Source organism: Triturus cristatus, chromosome 11, assembly GCF_964204655.1.
Source record: "Triturus cristatus chromosome 11, aTriCri1.1, whole genome shotgun sequence".
Classification (NCBI taxonomy): domain Eukaryota; kingdom Metazoa; phylum Chordata; class Amphibia; order Caudata; family Salamandridae; genus Triturus; species Triturus cristatus.
The window spans coordinates 616,737,577-616,757,360 of NC_140594.1; the positions used below are offsets into that span (position 1 = coordinate 616,737,577).

Here is a 19,784-nt window from a genome sequence, read left to right on the forward strand (position 1 = left end):
AGACATTTAGACAAGCCAGCTCCTCCTCCACCGCCAAAACGGAAGGACTCTGCCACATCCCCTTTCAGAGTACCCTCCCCACCGCCTCCACCACCTTCCCCATCTCCGCTTCCCCCACCTTCTCCACCCTTGCTTCATCGCTCTCCAACCCTGTCTCCAGACCCTGATGACCAAGGGGACCCATACTATGATCCAACAGATGCCTCACAAGACCCCACCCCTCCGGGAACACCAGACCCAGGGGAGGATTATCATAATCCAGACGTCCCAGATGTGCTTCAGGATGATCTTTATCCATCTAGGCCATCTCCACCAGAGGACTCCCTGGGGTTCCACCACTTGTTACAACGGGCGGCACATTATCATGGGGTGGAGTTACACAGTGATCCAGTTGAGGAAGACTTCCTACTTGACACCTTTGACATCGCAGATAAATCTACTGCCATACTACCCATGCTTAAAGGGGTGACCAAACATGCAGCAGAGGTTTTCAAAGACCCAGTCAGGGCTTGGGTCTTAAACCCCAGAATAGAGAAAAAATATAAGGCCGCCCCCACAGATCCTGCCTATATTAAAGGACCTGCGCCCTTAGACTCATTAGTGGTATCCACAGCTAGGAAGCGGTCCAATTCTCAGTCATCGGGTGAGGCTCCACCTCCCGATAAGGAGTCCAAGCTCCTAGATGCGTCAGGCAAACGCACTGCCTCGCAAGCTGCCAATATGTGGCGTATCGCCAACACGCAAGCGCTGTTGGCACGGTACGACAGAGCGCACTATGATGAGCTGGAGACTATCATGCAACATCTCCCAGAAAGATATAAAAATAGGGCTCATGAACTAATACAAGAGGGAAAGATCATTACCAACACCTCTATTAAATGTGCACTTGACGCAGCAGACACAGCTTCCAGGGCTATAAACACCAGTGTTCTGCTTCGCTGCCACGCCTGGCTCAGAATCTCAGGCTTTAAGCCGGAGGTCCAAGCATCTATACTGAACCACCCTTTTGACCAACAACACTTATTTGGCCCGAATGTAGACGAAGCCCTGGAAAAAATGACAAAAGATACAGATACGGCGAAGTCTATGGGAGCATTACAGTCCCACACTCCTAGACGCTCTTTTCGACGCTCCTCCTTTCGAGGCACTGGCAGGGGTTACTCTGCCGATAACACCTCCACATCCTACAAGTCCCCTCCTCAGACTACCTTCACAAAGGGCTATCAAAGAGGTGGATATAGAGGAAACAATAATAAAGGCAGGGGCAAAACCAACACCGCCCGTTCTCCCACACCGCCCACACAATGACTTTTCCCCGCTCCCCCCAGACCATTCCACTCCAGTCGGGGCAGACTACAAGACTTCTTTCAAACCTGGGAGACCATAACATCAGACAAATGGGTGACCCAAATTATTCGGTCAGGGTACTGTCTCAAACTAACATCCACCCCCCCAAATATTCCACCCAGGCACCGTACAATGTCGCAAGAACATACCACATTGCTGAAACAAGAGGTAATCTCCCTCCTGCAAAAACAGGCTATAGAGCAGGTCCCCATCAATCAACAAAATTTAGGGGTCTACTCTCTGTACTTTCTGATACCAAAAAGAGATGGGACTCTACGGCCCATTCTAGACCTCCGGCCTCTAAATGCATACATACATTCAGACCATTTTCACATGGTAACTCTCCAACAAGTTCTCCTACTCCTCTGCCAGAACGACTTTCTCACCACACTGGACTTGAAAGACGCATACTTTCATATTCCAATACACCCTTCTCACAGAAAGTACCTCAGATTTGTAGTGGACGGCCAACATTATTAGTTCAAGGTTCTCGCCTTCGGGGTCACAACCGCACCAAGAGTGTTTACCAAATGCCTAGCAGTAGTGGCGGCACACCTCAGAAGACAACACATTCACGTCTTCCCTTACTTGGACGACTTGCTAATAAAAGCCACGTCCTACAACCAATGTGTGCAACATACAAACACTACCATCCAACTACTCCACCAGCTAGGTTCCACGGTGAACCACCAAAAGTCCCAGCTGATACCGTCTCACACAAAGCAATACCTTGGTGCCACTATAGACACCTCAAAAGCTATAGCCTATCCCAATTCAGCCAGAATCGCAAGCATACAAGACTTGCGTCAAAGATTCATTCCTCAGCACTCTCTCACAGCAAGAGTGTTTATGAAGCTAATAGGGATGATGGCATCTTGCATCTTCATAGAGCCTCATGCAAGGCTCCACATGCGTCCACTCCGAGTGCCTGGCACGCCAGTGGAACCAGGCCCAGGGGCAACTGACGGATCTGGTGTTGGTGGACGGTCGCACCCATCGCTCTCTGCAGTGGTGGAACACCACAAATCTTTCCAAAGGGCGACCGTTCCTGGACCCGGTTCCTCAGGTAATTCTAACAACGGACGCATCGCTCTCCGGTTGGGGAGCGCATCTATTACACCTCACAGTGCAAGGTATATGGACGCCACAACAAAAGTTACTCCACATAAACCATCTGGAGTTATTGGCGATCTTTCTAGCCCTGAAATCATTTCAGAAACAAATCTCAGCCAAAGCAGTCCTCATTCGCACAGACAATATGACTGCAATGTACTACATTCAAAAACAGGGGGGGACACACTCTCCACAGCTCTCTCGGTTAGCACAGAGCATATGGAGATGGGCAATCCCGCAAAAAGTCTTTCTCCTGGCACAACACGTCCCAGGGATACAAAACACCATGGCAGATCTGCTCAGCAGACAAACGCAGCAAATGCACGAATGGGAACTGCATCCACAAGTTCTTCATCCATTCTTTCACAAGTGGGGGCATCCTCAGATAGACCTCTTTGCCACACACGAAAACAAAAAATGCCCAAGCTTCGCCGCCAGATACCCACACCCATTGTCCAAAGGCAATGCGATATGGATGAACTGGTCAGGCAAATTTGCATACGCCTTTCCACCTCTCCCGGTAATTCCATTAGTGGTAAGGAAGCTGCAACAGCACTCCCTCACACTCGTTCTGGTAGCTCCAACATGGGCCAGGCAGCCGTGGTACACCACACTACTACAGCTCTCAGTGGTACCACACCAAAAACTACACCTGTCCCCATGCCTCCTAACCCAGAACCATGGAGAAATCAGGCACCCGGACCCAGCTCAGCTCAACCTTGCGATCTGGCTCCTGAAATCTTAGAATTTGGATACCTTAACCTTCCCCCTGATTGCATGAACATTATCAGGGAAGCCAGACGTCCTACCACTCGAGCATGCTATGCCGCAAAGTGGAAAAGATTTGTTGTTTACTGCCGTAACAATACAATCAACCCTTTAGATGTATCCATACAGCACATCATATGCTACCTGCTCCATCTACAAAGGTGTAACCTGGCATACTCATCCATCCGTTTCCACCTAGCAGCAATTGCTGCTTACCTGCAAAACAGACAGCATTTATCACTTTTCAGAGTGCCTGCTATTAAAGCTTTCATGGAAGGCCTTAAAAGAGTAATTCTGCCCAGAGCACCACCCTTACCTGTGTGGAATCTAAACGTAGTTCTTACAAGGCTGATGGGACCGCCTTTCGAACCAATGCATAAATGTGAGCTACAGTTCCTTACTTGGAAAACAGCTTTTCTCGTAGCTATCACTTCCCTTAGAAGGGTTAGTGAAATACAAGTGTTCACTACACAAGAACCCTTTCTACAGATACATCACAATAAGGTGATACATCGCACAAATCCAAAATTTCTGCCCAAGGTCATTTCCCCCTTCCATCTCAATCAATCGGTGGAATTACCGTTTTTTTTCTTGCAACCTCAATCTGTTGCAGAAAGGGCTCTACATACACTTGATGTTAAAAGGGCTTTACTTTACTATATACAAAGAACGCAATCTTTTAGAAAGACTAAACAGTTGTTTGTCTCGTTCTCTCCACCACATAAAGGCAACCCCATCTCAAAATCAGGGATAGCTAGGTGGATTGTAAAGTGCATACAAATTTGCTATCACAAAGCAAAAAGAACATTATCTGTTCCACCTAAAGCCCACTCTACAAGAAAGATAGGGGCTTCTATGGCTTTTCTAGGGAACATACCCTTAGATGACATCTGCAAAGCAGCCACATGGTCAACACCGCACACCTTCACAAAACATTACTGTGTAGACGTGCACGCCAAACAACAAGCTAGTGTGGGCCAGGCTGTACTAAAGACACTGTTTCAAACCACTGCAACGGATACCGGTGGTCGCTGCTAGGGTTGGGTACTGCTATATAATCTATGCACAGTGTATAATCTGCAGCTCATATGCCTCGAACGGAATATGCTACTTACCAGTATGCATCTGTTCTTGGCATGTAGAGCTGCAGATCTATACACGCCCACCCGCCTCCCCGGCTACCTGTACCCGTTCCAGTCTATCTTATTTAGATACAACACACATGGGTTTCTTTAGTATTATCACTACGCTCCATCTTTTCCCTGCTGGCGAAAAACAATCTTAGGATGGAGCCGAAGCCCATGCGCAGTACGGACCGAAGGAGGAGTCACCGAACTCGTGACTTCCAAACACTGTCCAAGAAGAAAAACAAACTGCGAACATCCGGGCCCAACACCAGATGGCGACCTATGCACAGTGTATAGATCTGCAGCTCTACATGCCAAGAACAGATGCATACTGGTAAGTAGCATATTCCTTTTATTCTTTACCCTTTACGAGGGAGATAGAGGATAAAATGCAAATCTAGAAGGATTTCTCCTTGGAAGTAACCAGCTTGTTTTGCATAGTGAACTTCTTCACTATGGAAAGCAGAGCCTCTTGGATTTGCCAATGTCACCCCTTGGTGACTGGAACACTCAATGTAATAGTCTTATTTGCATAGATTATATGGCAGTGTGGCCTTTTTGTAGTGGTGTGTGTGAGAAGAATGGTGAGCACTGAAAATGTTTCAACACTTCTTGTCCCTCCTATGCTTCTTTTTTGCTTCGATGTCTACACACTAATGTTAAGTGAATGTGTGTAGGGTGTTGAGTGGACGAGAAAAAAAAAAGCATAAGCAAATATCCCTGGTCAGTTCAGAGAGTGCATTTCCTTGGGAGAGTGGGGTTGATTACTAAAGCTTTGGAATTGTTGGCAGTTACTCATAAATCTGTCTGGTGATCCCCATTCTGCAAAAATGTTTTCTACATCTTTCTGTTCAAGTTCTCTCGCGGGAGATTTGCCTACTTCTCTGCTTAGTCTGTTTGTTTCTAATTTTGGCTTTCTCAATAGATAAATAACTCACTTTGACCTTGTTATTTATTGCCTATTTCCATATTTCCTGTGCTCTCTTTGACAGGATGTTTGTTTGCGATCCCCTCCATTCTGAAGAAAAATTGATGTTGTATTGCCTGTTTGTATCAGAATGTGTTTTTTAAATGTGTTTTGAAAGCTTTTAGCACTAGAAAAGCAGCTTTAGCTCTGTGTTTGTGTTAGATGGCCTCTGTGCTCTACTGACCTTTTATTTGGAGTACTCTTTTGTGTACATCATGGATTTTAGGCAACTCATCCCTTGTCACAGTCCTAGGGGGAAGTGTTGTGCTAAATAGTATTCCCGTCAATATGATGTCCTTTGTCCACCATTTTAACTGTTTTAGAACTTGGCTTGTTTCAACCACTAGATCGTTCCACTTCTTGTCTTGTGACCATTGTCTCTTTCGCCACTACTGTAATATTCTCATGTGTAATCTGGCATAGGTTATTATTGGGCTACATGAAGTGAACATGCCCATAATCTCATCACTGTCTGAGACGCTGATGTCTGGTAAAAGACACATCTGTCCCCCCTCCCCACCCTTAATGCAAGAATTCCATAATCCCATCACTGTCCTCCGTGTACAAAACTGTGAAGTCTGGTAAAGACGAATCTGTTTCAGCAGTGGATGAATTCTCTTTTCAGTGAGAACTGCTAGTACCTAACTTAGTAGCACGTCCTTTTAGATGCACATACTCTGTAAACTCCTGCCATCTCGTATTGGGCATTTGCAAGTTGTTTTTTCTTCCAAGAAGTTTAAAGTTTGAAAATACCGCCTACCTTAGCCAATGCACCTTGATTTTTTTTTTTTTTCTTCATCGGGTTCGAACGTTGCAGTGACCGCTCTGGGACAGACAACATCTTCTCCTGGATTTTAAGTGCCAGTCATCTAGAATTCAGCCGCAGTGGCGGAAGAACTTTACATCGTATCAGTGGCCCGTGTAGGGCTTGCGTGGAATTGATGCGACTTTCAGAAGGAAACACTGTCATACTGCTAGAATTACTGATAGGAGAGGCTGTTACGGAGAGAACACCCTTACAATTGTGTCCTTAACAGAACTCCAAATTACGCTGGAGCGACCACCATCAGCTCTGTAACCTCTGTCTCATGAGCATGATGAATTGACCTGTTCAGTGTGTGAAATGTTAAAGTGCAAGAAGACCATCTGTGATTGATGCGAGTGCCCATGGGCACACCACACGATGCAGCTTTAAGACTCATCTGAGATGCCTCGGTCTGTTTGGACCAAACAATATAATTGGAGTCAAACCAAAAGAGTCTGGACCTTCAGGTATCCAGCAGGTGCAGGGAAAGCAAAGCTTTACCCTCCGATGCTTCATAGGAGGAGGAACTTCCATTGTGCCATAGCACAGGCCCCAGGACAAAAATACCCCAAAAGCCACCACTCCTCCATGCTCACTTGAGGATCAACCCACAGCAATCTCTCGCACCACCACCCTCACCATTATCCTCCAGCCCAGGATGTCTCCCTCTATACTGATCAGATGACTAGAGGTAATGAACCTGATACTTGGTGGCAATTTCACCCTCCTTAGTATAAGCAAACTCTGAAGACTGATATTTATCTCAAAGGTTAGGCAGCGCGGATGAGGAATTGTGGCGCACAGTGCTACTGCTGTATCACCTTAGTCTGCTGAAAATAGGTCTTACATCTTCCCTTCTGTGCTGGAATTTGATCACTGTTGATGCATATGAACACAAGTTTATACTAGGTCTTCAAAAAATGAGTTATGCAGCGTGCATTATTTCTGCATTCACATACTGTGCATTATTCCACCATGTAGTGGTTGAACTTGGTTTGGTCTGGAATTATCCTTAGTACTTTTTTTTTTTTCTGCTCTACATTTGCAGCGTCGACCATTTGGTGCCCTTGGTCCTTCTCCTGTGTTGTCAGGCACCTGATTTGGAAGCCCGTTTGTTTGGTCACCATCTTTAGATTCCTTTTTTGCCCGGCTGGTTCTGGAATCAGGGTGAGAACATAGAAGATTTTCAAAGGGAGACTAGGTTTTTTCACCGTGTTTTGGGAGCAAAAACAGAGGATGAATGAACACCATTGGATCCGATGACGGCAAGGCACCATTTTCCACCGTCAACAAACAACCGTTGAAATTGGCGTTTCCCACAAGGGTCGGTAAATGAAGGTAGGGGATGGAGTATACCCCCCTTTGGGTTTGTCCACAGTGCCACAATAAGTACTCCCAGAAGGTCGAACACGAGGTCTGCAACCTGTCTCTCCCAAAAGACCAGAACACAAAGGGGTTGCATCAAATGCGTGGAGTTCCAGCCCACAACGATGAAAGCAAGGGAGAAACCAAGGTGGGTGCATTACGCCATGTTACAGGTGAAGACATCCCTGAAAGACCTAGGACTCTCAAGCGAGGCAGAGGATACAGAGTTGACAAGGGAGGACTCCAATATCGAGAAAGTCATTGAGACTAAGAAGGAGAGTCCTAAAATATTGTCAAGGGAAGAATAGGAAAATCATAAGGTGACACTGGAACCGAACTGAGATTCTCGAAGTTAAACAGAAGGCTGCTCGACTCCAAAACAAACGCTGATAGAGGGAAAGCTGACACATAGGTATCTCAAGGGTCGAAGTCGAAAGACATTGTTAGCGGTTGACCCTCTGAACCGTCTTCAATGTTGGAAACCAACTGAGAGGAGAGGTGGGATTAAGAGCCTTGAGGGAAGGAAGCCCCAGTGTCAAAAAGAAAGTGTTGAAAGTAACAGACAGGGGTCGAGGCCGAAACTCTAAGGTTAGGCGACGCGTACAAGGAATCTTCGAACACCGTGTTTCTGCTGTACCACATCAGTGTGCTGGAAATAGGTCCTACTATGTCCACAAAAACTGTGAGTTAAGATCCTGGAGGAAAGTTTAGAAATTGAGTACATTTAGGATACTACAACAATCCGCAGTGAGGTCTTCTAAGCAAACTGTTTTTGAGAATGCATGAAAGAGGATCTGCTACAAGTTTGTGTTGGTGGATAAGGCAAGCCTGACAGATTGGTTTCTTAAGTGGAAAAAAACCAATTGCAGTTTGGCAACCATGTTCCAAGTTCAAAAATCTCTTGGGCATCAGTTTCCAATCTGTAGTCTGAGGACGTTATTAAACTTTTCTTCCATTTTTTTAAACGGAATCTGTGATGATCAGGAGAAGAAAACTGACATATCCACAGGCTTTAAGATTAGGAGCATCTTGGAACCTTGACATTGGAAAGACGTTGGTTTTGGCCACTGATGCCAAGGGGGTAGTTCCCACTTATTTGATCACATTGTTTCTGCACTCTGCCATCTACAGTCCACTCATACCCAAGCCCTTTAACCCCTGCAATGACTGCACACTGCCACCAGGGAGGTACAGTGAGACAAACCATGGACACTGGAGACACATAGAGTGACACTGAGGGACACATGGGACAACACTGGGTAGACCTAGAAGAGAGAGACTGGGAAGACATAGATAAGAAACTAGGGCTATGTTTTTTGACATGTCAGACGAGGTCACTGGTGAGACACTGAGCGACGGTCAAGATACAGGACACAGACTGTGGGGGACACAGGATGAAAGCTAGGAAAACACAGGAAAGCTAATGGGGAATCGTGGGCGGACACTGTGGAGAGACAGAGGCCATTTTAGAGAGACCAAATACAACTAGGTTGGCTCTGGGTGAAATTTGAGAATCCCAGAGTTAATAGGGAGAAGGAGGAGTGAGAGAATAGAGACTGTGAAACAAACAAAAATAATAGGAGACAGAGACACAGGAAGACCCTGCGAGATGACCAAGAGACATTTGCATGAGGTAGATGCGAACACCTGAGCAAATGTGAAGAAGGTGATGGTAGGGAGATTCAAGCTGGGAAACACAGCCACAAAAGAAAGGGAGAGATAGGCTTTTTAATGTCTTTGCAAGGTCATGTCTGCCCATTGGGATGTATTCTAAAATTGTGAATCCAGGGAAGATTTATTGTCAAAAGTACATAACGTTTACCTCTTGAGTGATAAAACTATGATCTTGGGCATCCAACAATGAAATTGCCCCATCTATGCCTTAATTAGTGGACAGCCTCAATCGAGCTGCAGATTAGTTGGAAGCCACTACTTTAAGCATCTCACATGTGGGTTGTTCACCCAGCAGTAACTATTGATCTCGAAAAACTTTTCTAGAGGGAAGTCAAGAATTCGACACTAGTCTTGAATACTATAGCTTAGCAACTCATGGCTTTATTCACCAGAGTCCCAAGAGTTTAGCAATTGTTCAGGCACCAAAGAAACCCCAGACCAGTTAGCAAAAAAGATCAAATGATTTCCATTTTGCCGAGACTTATTGTAAATAACAGAAATCTATTGACCGTGTTGATACTGTATTATCTTTTAGCTCATGCTGATATTAGTTGAGAGTCCAGTGCATACAGCAGTGCAAACTCTTACAATTCCCAGTATTGCAAGCTGAAGGTAACTTTTTTTGTTCTCACCAGTTGCAGGAAACCTTGGGCTCCTAAACATGGAAACAGAAATGTCAGTGAAGCCATGCTCTGCAGCCCCTCAAGGGGATCTTGTTCCCTACAACGGCACAGTTCTTAACATTCGGAATATGCTGGAGAAGATGGAACACACAGAAGATGGACGCTTGCAATTGGAGAGCAAGATCCATTCACTAGAATGTAAAATGGGTGAGCAACTTATGGTGTGAACAGGAGCTAGTGGGAGGGACACCTGTGTGAGCCACCCCCTCCCACCCTGATCCTTCCAATCTTTGTCAGGCACTTTCTATGTACTGACCACTCTCCCACATTCTTTGCACCCCACCACTTGCTCACCTGTCCTGATTGTCTGCAAAACTAATAATCGTTTTTCCCCTGACAGTGGATTCCCAAGTTCGTGTGACCTCTGTGGAGCAGGAAAACAAGACTCTGACTTCTGAGATGCAGGCACTACAAAAGAGATTAGCCGAAATGGAGCAGCAGTTGAAATCCACTGAAAAACAAAAATATGCCATCCAGAGGCAGCTGCAGGAGAATAACCGGCGCCTTAACCCCCTACAAATGGAGCTTCAGAAGATCATTGAGAAGGTATAGCAGTGGAGATTTGGGGAAGTTGTGGGAGGGTCTCTCTGGAATATTTATCATGGGGTGGGTCGATGGGGGTCTAGTTGCTAGGGTGTGGAATAGTGTAGTGATCTAGGAGCAGCTTCAGAGTTAAATTTGAAAAGATTGAGGGGAGAGGATCTTTCCATTCAGGCCCTCCCACTGTCTGTATGGCACTCCTATTCTTTGATAGTCTTTAAAACATAGAAGGTTACTGGGCTGGTACCTGCCTCACGCTTTTCTTTGTTGGTACCAGTCTGAAGCTCTCCTAGAAGATGGGTCCAGCTCGGGCTATCCTTTAGGCTGATCCTCTCTCATGCTCATCTTTCAATTTGTTCCTACTTCATCAATCTCCATGGTTCCTGATTACACATGGAGACAATCTAGACTAAAATCTGTGTCTTTATTTTAAAACTCGATTATGCTGTGAGTGCAATCTTTGTTTTAAGATGTGGTTGACCAGAGTATAACTTCAGAGGTTGACACGAATATGGGAGGGGGGGGGGGGATAAAAGCACTGATGTAGTTACATAAATCCTATGTCAAGGACCATAATTTATGGTGCGTTTCCATTCTGCTAGAGTGCCTATGTGGTGTTTTCTCTAAAAGGTGTGCACATTAGCCCAAGCGCAGTTGCCACCATTATTTTATGCAGGGGGTACACCTGCAAACTAAGCAGCCTAAACACTGGAATGGAAAGCAGCTGCTGTGTTGCCTCTATGTTCTGTGCTCTATCTTGGAGAAAAGAGTCTGGGGAGGAGAGATGGCACTGCACTTCCCCTCTGTGGAGGGCTGAGCAAGCAAGGTTGGAGAAGCAGAACATCCACTTGAGCTTTCGAGCCATCATTTTGCAGTGTACCTTGCCTGCTGAGTCCCATGCAGTGTTCATGTTTCCCACGCTTCACGGTTGATCTTGTTCGACAGTCAATAGCTGCTTTTCATCCTCCTCAGTAGGTTGCTGCAGTATTTCTGATTTTCTTGCAGTCATTGATGATGGCGCCACTAAATGTCAGGTTTTGTTATCTGTTTATTTTGGTTGAGGGGCCAATGCAATAATCTTTATTTCAGCAACATGTCATAAAAAAGATTCACATTAAAAATACAAATACTAGAGCCGCAGAAATTTAAAATCAGCAACTTAACAAGCATTTGCAATGCAATAGTTCTCACATTTGTGAAAGCTTAAGCTATTGGCATTGAAAATGACAATGCCTTTTATTAGTGTTTTCAAATTTAACACATATATATAAAAGGCATTGTCCTTTCTAATGCCAATAGCTCAAACTCTCGCCAATGCAAGACCGCTTTCATAGTGGCTGTGCCCCTTTCTTTAGACGTTGCTCGCCTTATTCAGGTTACAGCGAACCACCTCTAAAGAAAGGACCATACCACCATTAAAGTGAAAGCATGTTATGGGGCGCTTTTACCCCAAAAAACATATGTTCACAAACAAAAGTTTTTTGGGGTTAAAGCGCCCCATGCTGTGCTTTCTCTTTAATGGTGGGCACACCCCTTTCTTAAGATGTGGCTCGCTGTAACCTGAATACGGAAGCTGCATTATAGAAAGGAGCGCATCTACTATACAAGTGAAAACTTGGTATGGGGGCTTTCACTGCAAAAAAACCAACAAATGTTTTGTTGCGCAGCCGCTGAAGTTAAAGCTGACCGCGCTGCCTAATTAAATAAAGAAGCGCGCCCGCTATACTTAAAGCGGACCGCGCTGCTAAAGTAAATGGAGAAACCCGGCCGCTATAGTTAAAGCTGACTCCCATTAGTAATTAAAATTAAAGCGGGCAGCGTGCTGCTTGTAGTAAAGCACATCGTGGGTGGAATAGGGGCAAATAATTGAAGAGAATAGTGCTCATAGCCTAGATAAAGCAGGCCGTGTAACAACACATGTGAAAAGTCCAGTCCTCATGGGAGGTTGCAAATGCAGACAAGGCAGTACCAAGGAGGGACTATGAAGCCAATTCATGAATGAAAAGCAACGATTTAAAAAGGACAGTAACAGGAGCCAATTGAAAGGATGGGCGGGGCTTCAAGTCCCTACCTGAATACAGCATGCCTCGCATGCCCTTTCCAGGCTTGACCTAAAAAGTATAAACAAACCACCAAGTCATAAAAATACAAATTTGAATTCATGCATGGACCTGCAAGTACATAAAATCATAGATCCAGGATAAAAATACATGTTGGTGTAATTCATAAATTCTAGAGTTGTACAATACCATACAAATGCCAATTGGATTCTAAGTATTTCCCCTGTTTCTTATCAGCCATGCATGAAACAAGAACCTGGACAGTGCACATACCAAATGTGGAGAAGTGTTGACTTGGAGAATTCTAAAGGCTTCCTCATTCCTTTAAGTGTCTAATTCCCTGCAAATGGGTATTGTAGGCTGGACAAAAGAAAAACAGATGAGGTGGATCCTCCCTCTTATAGCCACACATTTGTCACTCCTGGTCTATAGTGTTCGGTATCACTGATCATTTTGACTTAAAACTGTTGAGGGATAGATTTCCATGTCTGAATTGCACGTAAGGTTTTTGTAGCTAAATTTGCATCTGTCACTACAGAAAGTTTCCAAAAGGAAATTAAGTTGTCCTTAAACATTAGAAATGAGGCCGTTAAAGTGCCTAGTGCATGCATTAAAAGATTATTACGTTTATCATTTTAAAATGTATTGGTATTTGATCTATGCTGTGTGAGCTTTTCAGGGTTGTTTGCAGATTTTGAACCATGAATCTTCATATACTGTGCATTATTCTGTCTAGTGGTTAGGTCGAAAATTCTCAATCTTCTTTTTCTCTTCCCCCCCCCCCCAATGACCCCCCCCTCCCCAATTGAGTTTTTGAGTGTCATTTATTGACTGTGTGTGTTCAACAAATGCTTAACACTACCCTCTAATAAGCCTAAACTGCTCGCCCACACAACCACAAAAGAGATCATTTGTGATTATTAATTTAAGTCCTGTAAAGCAATAAGGGTTATCTGTACTTTCTACATACTTTACCTCTTTTTGGTACACCACATAAAAAGCCAGCTTTCTACCTGGAGGGTCTCTAGGGCACAAGTATACAGTCGGTTTGGGTCGCTGGTGCATAGGTGTTTGGTTCGGTGGGGTTGCACTGTCAGAGGCTCTTGCTGTGCATCAGGGACCCGGTGAAAGGGGGCAAAACAGGACTGCAGGGCCACTCTGTGCTGGCCTTGTGGATCTTAACATCCTTCGTCGGTAGGTTGGTTTTGGCGTTGGTGGTGTTCATACTGGACATGCAACAAGCCTTGGTTGCGGTAACTGCTCCAGTACCCAGGGTATTGGTGTAGAGCGGCTCCTTGGGGTCCTAGCATCTCCATACTCTGTGGGGTGACGGATAAGACCTCCCGGAGCATGAAGACCTTCTGCTGGGGTGCTGCTCCCTCGGAGGGGCCGGGGGTCGGCAGAACACTGGACCGGGCAGCTGCAGTCTGTTCCTGCTGGTGCAGGGAAGTGGCTACTCCTCTCCAAGGGAGATCGTTCCTGGTTGTTGAGGTGCTGAGCGGTCAGCCAAGGGTTTGGGGAGGGTGTCTAGCACTTTGTGAAGTCGGCCTTGGTGATTGGCAAACAGTCTGGCAGGATTTGGCACTAATCTTTGGTGCAGGTCCTCTGTTCTCGCTCTGTAGGTCCTTCCTCGGTTCCCAGTAGTCAATCATGACTTGATCTGCTTTCCTGGTGTCAGTGGGCCACAAAAATACTAAATGTTGGGGCGTTGAGGGGAGTGACGTGTAGTAGCCAATAGGCTACTCACCCTTGGGGTCACTACACCCCCTATATGACCACTTCTTGTGGGGATTGGGCATAACCCTGTCCCAAAGTTCCGAATTTCACCAAAAACAAGATATTTGAACCATTCTTCGTGGAGCACATCAGGCAGCCCACCTTAGGAGGATGACGGGCCTGGTATTGCAACACGCTACTTACATAGCTGATTTCGACCTTACACCATGACTCGCAGCAGGCAATGGCAGCTTGTATGCAATTGGTCTGTGGGTCCCTTACGGTGGCATAAGACATGCTGCAGCCCTTAGGGACCCATTCAGGTACCCATGCCCGAAATACTAGGGGTACCATTTACAAGTGACTTACAGGGGTGCTAAAGTCCATTCAATTGGGTCACAATTAAACTTTACTTGTTTTAGGGTAAAGAGCACTGGAGCCTGGTTAGCAGGGACCCAATGCACATCAGTTATAAAACATCAGTACCAGTGGCAAAAAACGTTGGGGTGACCATGACTAAAAGGGTCACTTTACTACAGATGGGAAGGCTACTTTTCTTGCTCACTCCTTTAGGACATTTTGGTCTGCATTCATTTCCAGACACTCCACCTGGGTAAGTACTTCTGTAGTGTGAATTGTAAAGTGAATCTGCGGTTAGAAGAATTCAACAGAAGAACAAGTTACTTTACCATTGTTAATGCTCTTTCTAGTAAATACTCTTTCTTTTCTCAGAATCTGCATTGTACGATTTTCATTAGTCATAAATTCTAGACAACAGCAGTAAGTAGTCTTTGTTCATAGTTACAATGATGGAGGCTTCTGAAAGGCATAATTTATTTCTGAATGTGCAAATGAAACTGATATTAAATTATTACTTTGCATCATCTAAACTGCAAGACGATTTATTAAAACTCTGAACATGAGGGTAAGAACATAGACCGATAAACTTGCATTGCAGTCAAAGAAAAGGAGTCCCTGTTTAACAACCTTGGCGGCACTCCTTCCCACAATGACTTGAAATGGCAATTGCCTCCTAGAGTTATTTCTATTTTCCGTGTCAAGAAAGGAGCTCAGAACACCTGTGAGCATTTCAAACCTCAACCTTTTTTTTTTTTCCTGGCAGGGAATAATATTTTACTATTTCACTCTGTATCTAATTACATATGCCATTGTAGTGAACCAGGTTAAACCCCATTCTGACAAGGGTTTAGCGTCTGAATGTCCTCCCTTTTCTGAAAGTGCCCTTCATGCTGGAAGAAAAAGACAGTAACTGATGTTCACAGGCTGTGTGTAGTCTCCATTCCCTCAAAACACACTACAAAAGAATGTGACATTTGACAAAAAATGTCAGAACTTTAAAAAAACAGAGACGTCATCAGATTGGGAGGCATGCTGGAAAATTAGAGCAGAGGAATAGAAGGTGGTTGGAACAATCAACCTTCCAGAAGCTTGCCTCCTCCCAACAAAGAATTCCATGGAGTGAGATCCAGGGAGAGAAAATCGGGTGACAAAGACACCATCATCATCCTCGCCAACATAGGAAAAACTACGACATAGTGAGCAACCTAATGATGCTTTTAGAAGATAAATGTTCTCTCCCGCTAGTTTACCCTTAAGAACCTTGAACGCACTGTGCCTTCTGGGCATGTACAGTGCATTATGGGACATGACCAGCAAGATCTTGCTGGCTGTTGCAGAATGCCTTGGAGCTTTGCTGGCTCAAACGATACATGGTGGCCAGGAAGCAGCAAATTGTCTTCCATTCTGGCTTGGACACCATGGACTATGTAGACCGAGTCGTTTACATCAGTGTCGTGCTTAGGATACACTTTGCTGAGATTAATAAGGTTGTTAGGAGCTGTCTAATTGCTCTTGATGGACATGGCCTTTGATTATTTATTTTTTTTAACTCTTTTTATTGGCATTTTGTCATTATGCAGGGTTCTTACAGTTTAACAGTTTAGTGAGAAACACTTCGATACGGGTACTACATACTGTGCATATCATAGATATTATGACCATAATAATGGACATATATTAGGCCACTTTAAAAGTCTTCCTTACTGGAATTGGCATGTTGTTGAGCTCTATTCGATTGTAAATCCCAAACTGTATGCTGTTTTTTCCCTTTTGTATTGACCTGGTGTGTTGGTGATATAAATCACCTCGAGTTGTGCCTAAAGACTGTAGGGAACATAACTCAATATGGGTAGCTAGAACTGGGATTCACTGTGTGAGAAATAACTTGCTGTATTGAGGGCTGGGAGGCCAAGAAGCTGGCGTCAGTTTGACACATGTAGTGCAGGTTGCGGGGTATGGACATGGCCTTTGATGGCAATCCTTAAGGCTATTGTATGCTTCCAAGCTGTTCCATCAACAGTACTAACTCCCTTGAGGCTGTTCCAATGGGCTAGCTTACAGACAGTGTCAACCCCTCTGAGCCCGAGCAGCAAAAGCAGGCCCATTCCATTCAGGGCAAGCAATCAGAGCTGTGCTGAGGCAGTTCTCATGAGAGCGTCGACTCTCCTGTAATTCTTCCTTCCCTACTGCAGTAGCTGCCAAACTGCTTGAACTTAGCCTCAAAGGCCCCCACACTGCCGGTAGGAGGCAGATCCAATATTTTCTCCCCAGCTGGAGATCCCTCTTGTCAGATGAGTGGGTCTTGAAAATCATTCAAAGGGGTCAACTTTGCTAGGTCTGTAATACATGTCAGGAGTATATGTGTTCAGCAATAGATGTGTTCATGTACCTTGATGACTGGCTGTAGGAAAGTGGCTCTATATATACTGTTCCCAAATAGGTACAGTGTGTATAGAGTCCACCGTCCCCAGAGGTTTGGCGTAGGCTAAAGTTGGATATAACCTTACTCTCTAAAGTGGTAGCTTGGTCGAGCAGTAAGGCAGTGTCAGAGGACAGTGTAAAGCATTTGTTGTACACACTCGGTCAGCAAATGGTCTCACATACTCAAGAACTGAACTCTAGGCCTATGGTTTGTATATAAAAATATATGGATGTTTTATTTTAGAACCAACAATAGGTATCAAAATATACTTTCTCAGGATGAGATGCTTTAGTTAAATACTTTGCAAAAGACAATTGACTTGGAATGCAATAGTTACAGTTTGTTGCAATAGGCAACACAATTTTAAACACAATAATACATTCAGCCCAATGGGAATTTTAAGTTATATGCAATTGATTACTTTCAGGATTACGTTTCTAACTCCAGGACTGGATCCTAGATTCAGTCCTGGGACAGTTCTTGGAAACAAGTGAGTAAATACTTTTTAGCTACTGTTGTGATCTTTAAGCAATATTTTGCTATTTTAAAAGTTGACGCTTCGAAACTTTTTTCTGATCAAATTACCAATGTTATCCTATGGAAGGAAATTCACTTAGCAGGTAAGTGGGGTTATGGTTACTTTTTCTAGGTCAGTGTTGGCTCTTGGATCCTGGATCCAGCACTAGTGTACCACCTGTAAGCAGTTGAGAAACTGTGTTTAAGTTATACAGGCGATTTTTAAGGAATATTTATAAGTTTGCAAAATTGACACTTGGAAGAAATTTCACAGAAAAACAGTCAATGGTTTCCTATGGTAGAAAATAGAGTTAGTGGTAAGTACGGTTGGGAGTACTTTTCAGGGTCAGTGCTGGGCACCAAGATCCAGCACTGGGATCTCTCCTAATAGCAGGTGAGTATTTCCGTTTTCGTTACTCGGTTGATTTTAGGTGAATATTTTAAAGTTTAGAAACTCCACACTTAGAAGAAGTTTCAGAAGAAGCCAGTCAATGTTACCCTAAGGAAGAAAAGTGAGTTATCGGCTTTTGGGTAAGTACTCGACTTGCAGAGTTAAGGTTCTGGGCACAGACTCAGGGGTCTCCCTCAGCGGCACAGGGGCAGCCGGGTTCAGAGTGAGTTAGGCCCAATGTTATCCTATGGGAGGCAGGGGGGCCTTGGTTGGTGGCTGCTGACTAGCAGGCCACGCGACTGTGTGAGCTGGGCACCTGGTCACTTGTTCAGGGCATGTTGGGTAGTTGGAGGATAGGTAGGTACCCAGGAGTCTGGCACAGGGCGCCGGGTGCAGTGGTACCTTTTAGTGTCAGGAAATCTTACCCTCTGTTGATCGCGGTAGGGGGGGGTCCCTGGTTCTGAGGCTGCAGGCGTAGTCGGGAGTGTCGAGGTGGGTCCTTGGGTTCGGAGTCCCAGTCGCCGGGGGGAACGTCCTCAGGGTCTTAGTCCACTCCAGCACAGGCCAGGCTTGGCGGGTGCAGAGTGTGCAGGGTTTGCGGTTCCGGGCTAGTGCCAGGGGTTAGATACTTGCTTTGAGCAGAGCTACTGCTCGTGGGAGTCCCAGGTGCTCAGAGTCACAAGGTAGCCAGGTCCTCCGGGGTTTGTGAGGTTGCTGGCCATAGGAGGTGCCGGGATTTAGCAGGAGCAGGTTCAAGGGTCGACAGGCCGGTAGGGCTGGGGCCAAAGCAGTTGGTGTCTTCCTCTTCTTAGCAGCTGCACGGCAGGTCTTCTTTCTTCTTGATCTTCTTTGCTGTTTTAGAATCTGGAATCTAAGGAAGGAAGGTTCAGGGTGCCCCTAAATACTAAATTTAGGGGTGTTACAGGTAGGTAAAGGGCAAGGACCACTGGGTCCCTGTCCTGGGGTGGGTACACCCCCTATCCTGCCACTCTCCTGTGGGAGGGGGGCAGTGGCCTAGTCCTGATTGGGTAAGGCTCCCCATCTTCAAGATGGCAAGGGCCCGGAGATGTGCTTCACCTCGCCTCTCCCACCTGAGGGGTGGGGTTGGCAGGGCTGGCGCACCCCCTGTCCTTACTTGGAGTTTCCGACCAGTCTTCCCGCTAGAGTGGGGGTCAGAACGGGTGGGGGCCAGTTGCTGAGTACAGCAAGTGGCCTGGAGAAGCTCACAAAGGCGGCATGCCTTTGAAGCTTCCCCCTGCCCATCCTGGGGGAGGAGACCTAGCACCTCCCCTAGGATGTGCATTGTTGCAGGCCCAGGAGAGCGGGGGCTCTCCACCCAGGGGTCCAGCAACATGTCTGCTGTGTGGCAGCCTAGGCAGCCTCTCGGACAAGACGTGGATTGTAGGTTAGGTTTCAGGGGGCATTTCTAAGATGCCCTCTGTAGTGCATTGTACATTAAATCCAACACTGGCATCAGTGCGGGTTTAATGTGCTGAGAAGTTTGATACCAAACTTATCAGTCTTAAGTATTGCCATCATGGTGCTGTGGAGTTCGTGTTTGATGAGCTCCCAGCACCATAAACTCTTAAATGGCAGCACTGCACTTACAGTGCCCAGGAATGTACCTGGGTACTGTAGGGGCAGAGGGCTCATGCTCCTGTGCCCACACCACTGGCATAGGGCACCCAGCTAGAGGGGTGGCTAATGTATGCCGGGGCAGTGTAGGTTGTGGGCATGGCACACAGGGATGTGTGCCATGTTAACTCTCTGTTTTGTTTTGTACCCAGACACTCAGCTTGCAAGGGCAGTGTGTTTGTGCTAGGGTACAGGGCCTCTAAGGGTGGCACAATAAGTGCTGCAACCCTTAGAGGCCTTCCCTGGTTACAAGTCCCTGGGTACCTAGGTTACCATTTACCAGGGGCTGACATGT

The 19,784-nt window shown here is 45.7% G+C and overlaps 1 protein-coding gene across 2 annotated transcripts in view; it reads left to right on the forward strand.

Annotated features, from left to right (window-relative positions):
- The window catches only part of CCAR2 (cell cycle and apoptosis regulator 2), a 348,118-nt gene that overhangs the window by 285,081 nt on the left and 43,253 nt on the right, over positions 1-19,784 (forward strand). For both annotated transcript variants that reach the window (XM_085633999.1, XM_085634000.1), the window contains 2 exons: positions 9,802-9,996; positions 10,190-10,395. In XM_085633999.1, the coding sequence (XP_085490125.1) occupies positions 9,802-9,996; positions 10,190-10,395 (401 nt within the window). The remainder of the gene's footprint in view (positions 1-9,801; positions 9,997-10,189; positions 10,396-19,784) is intronic.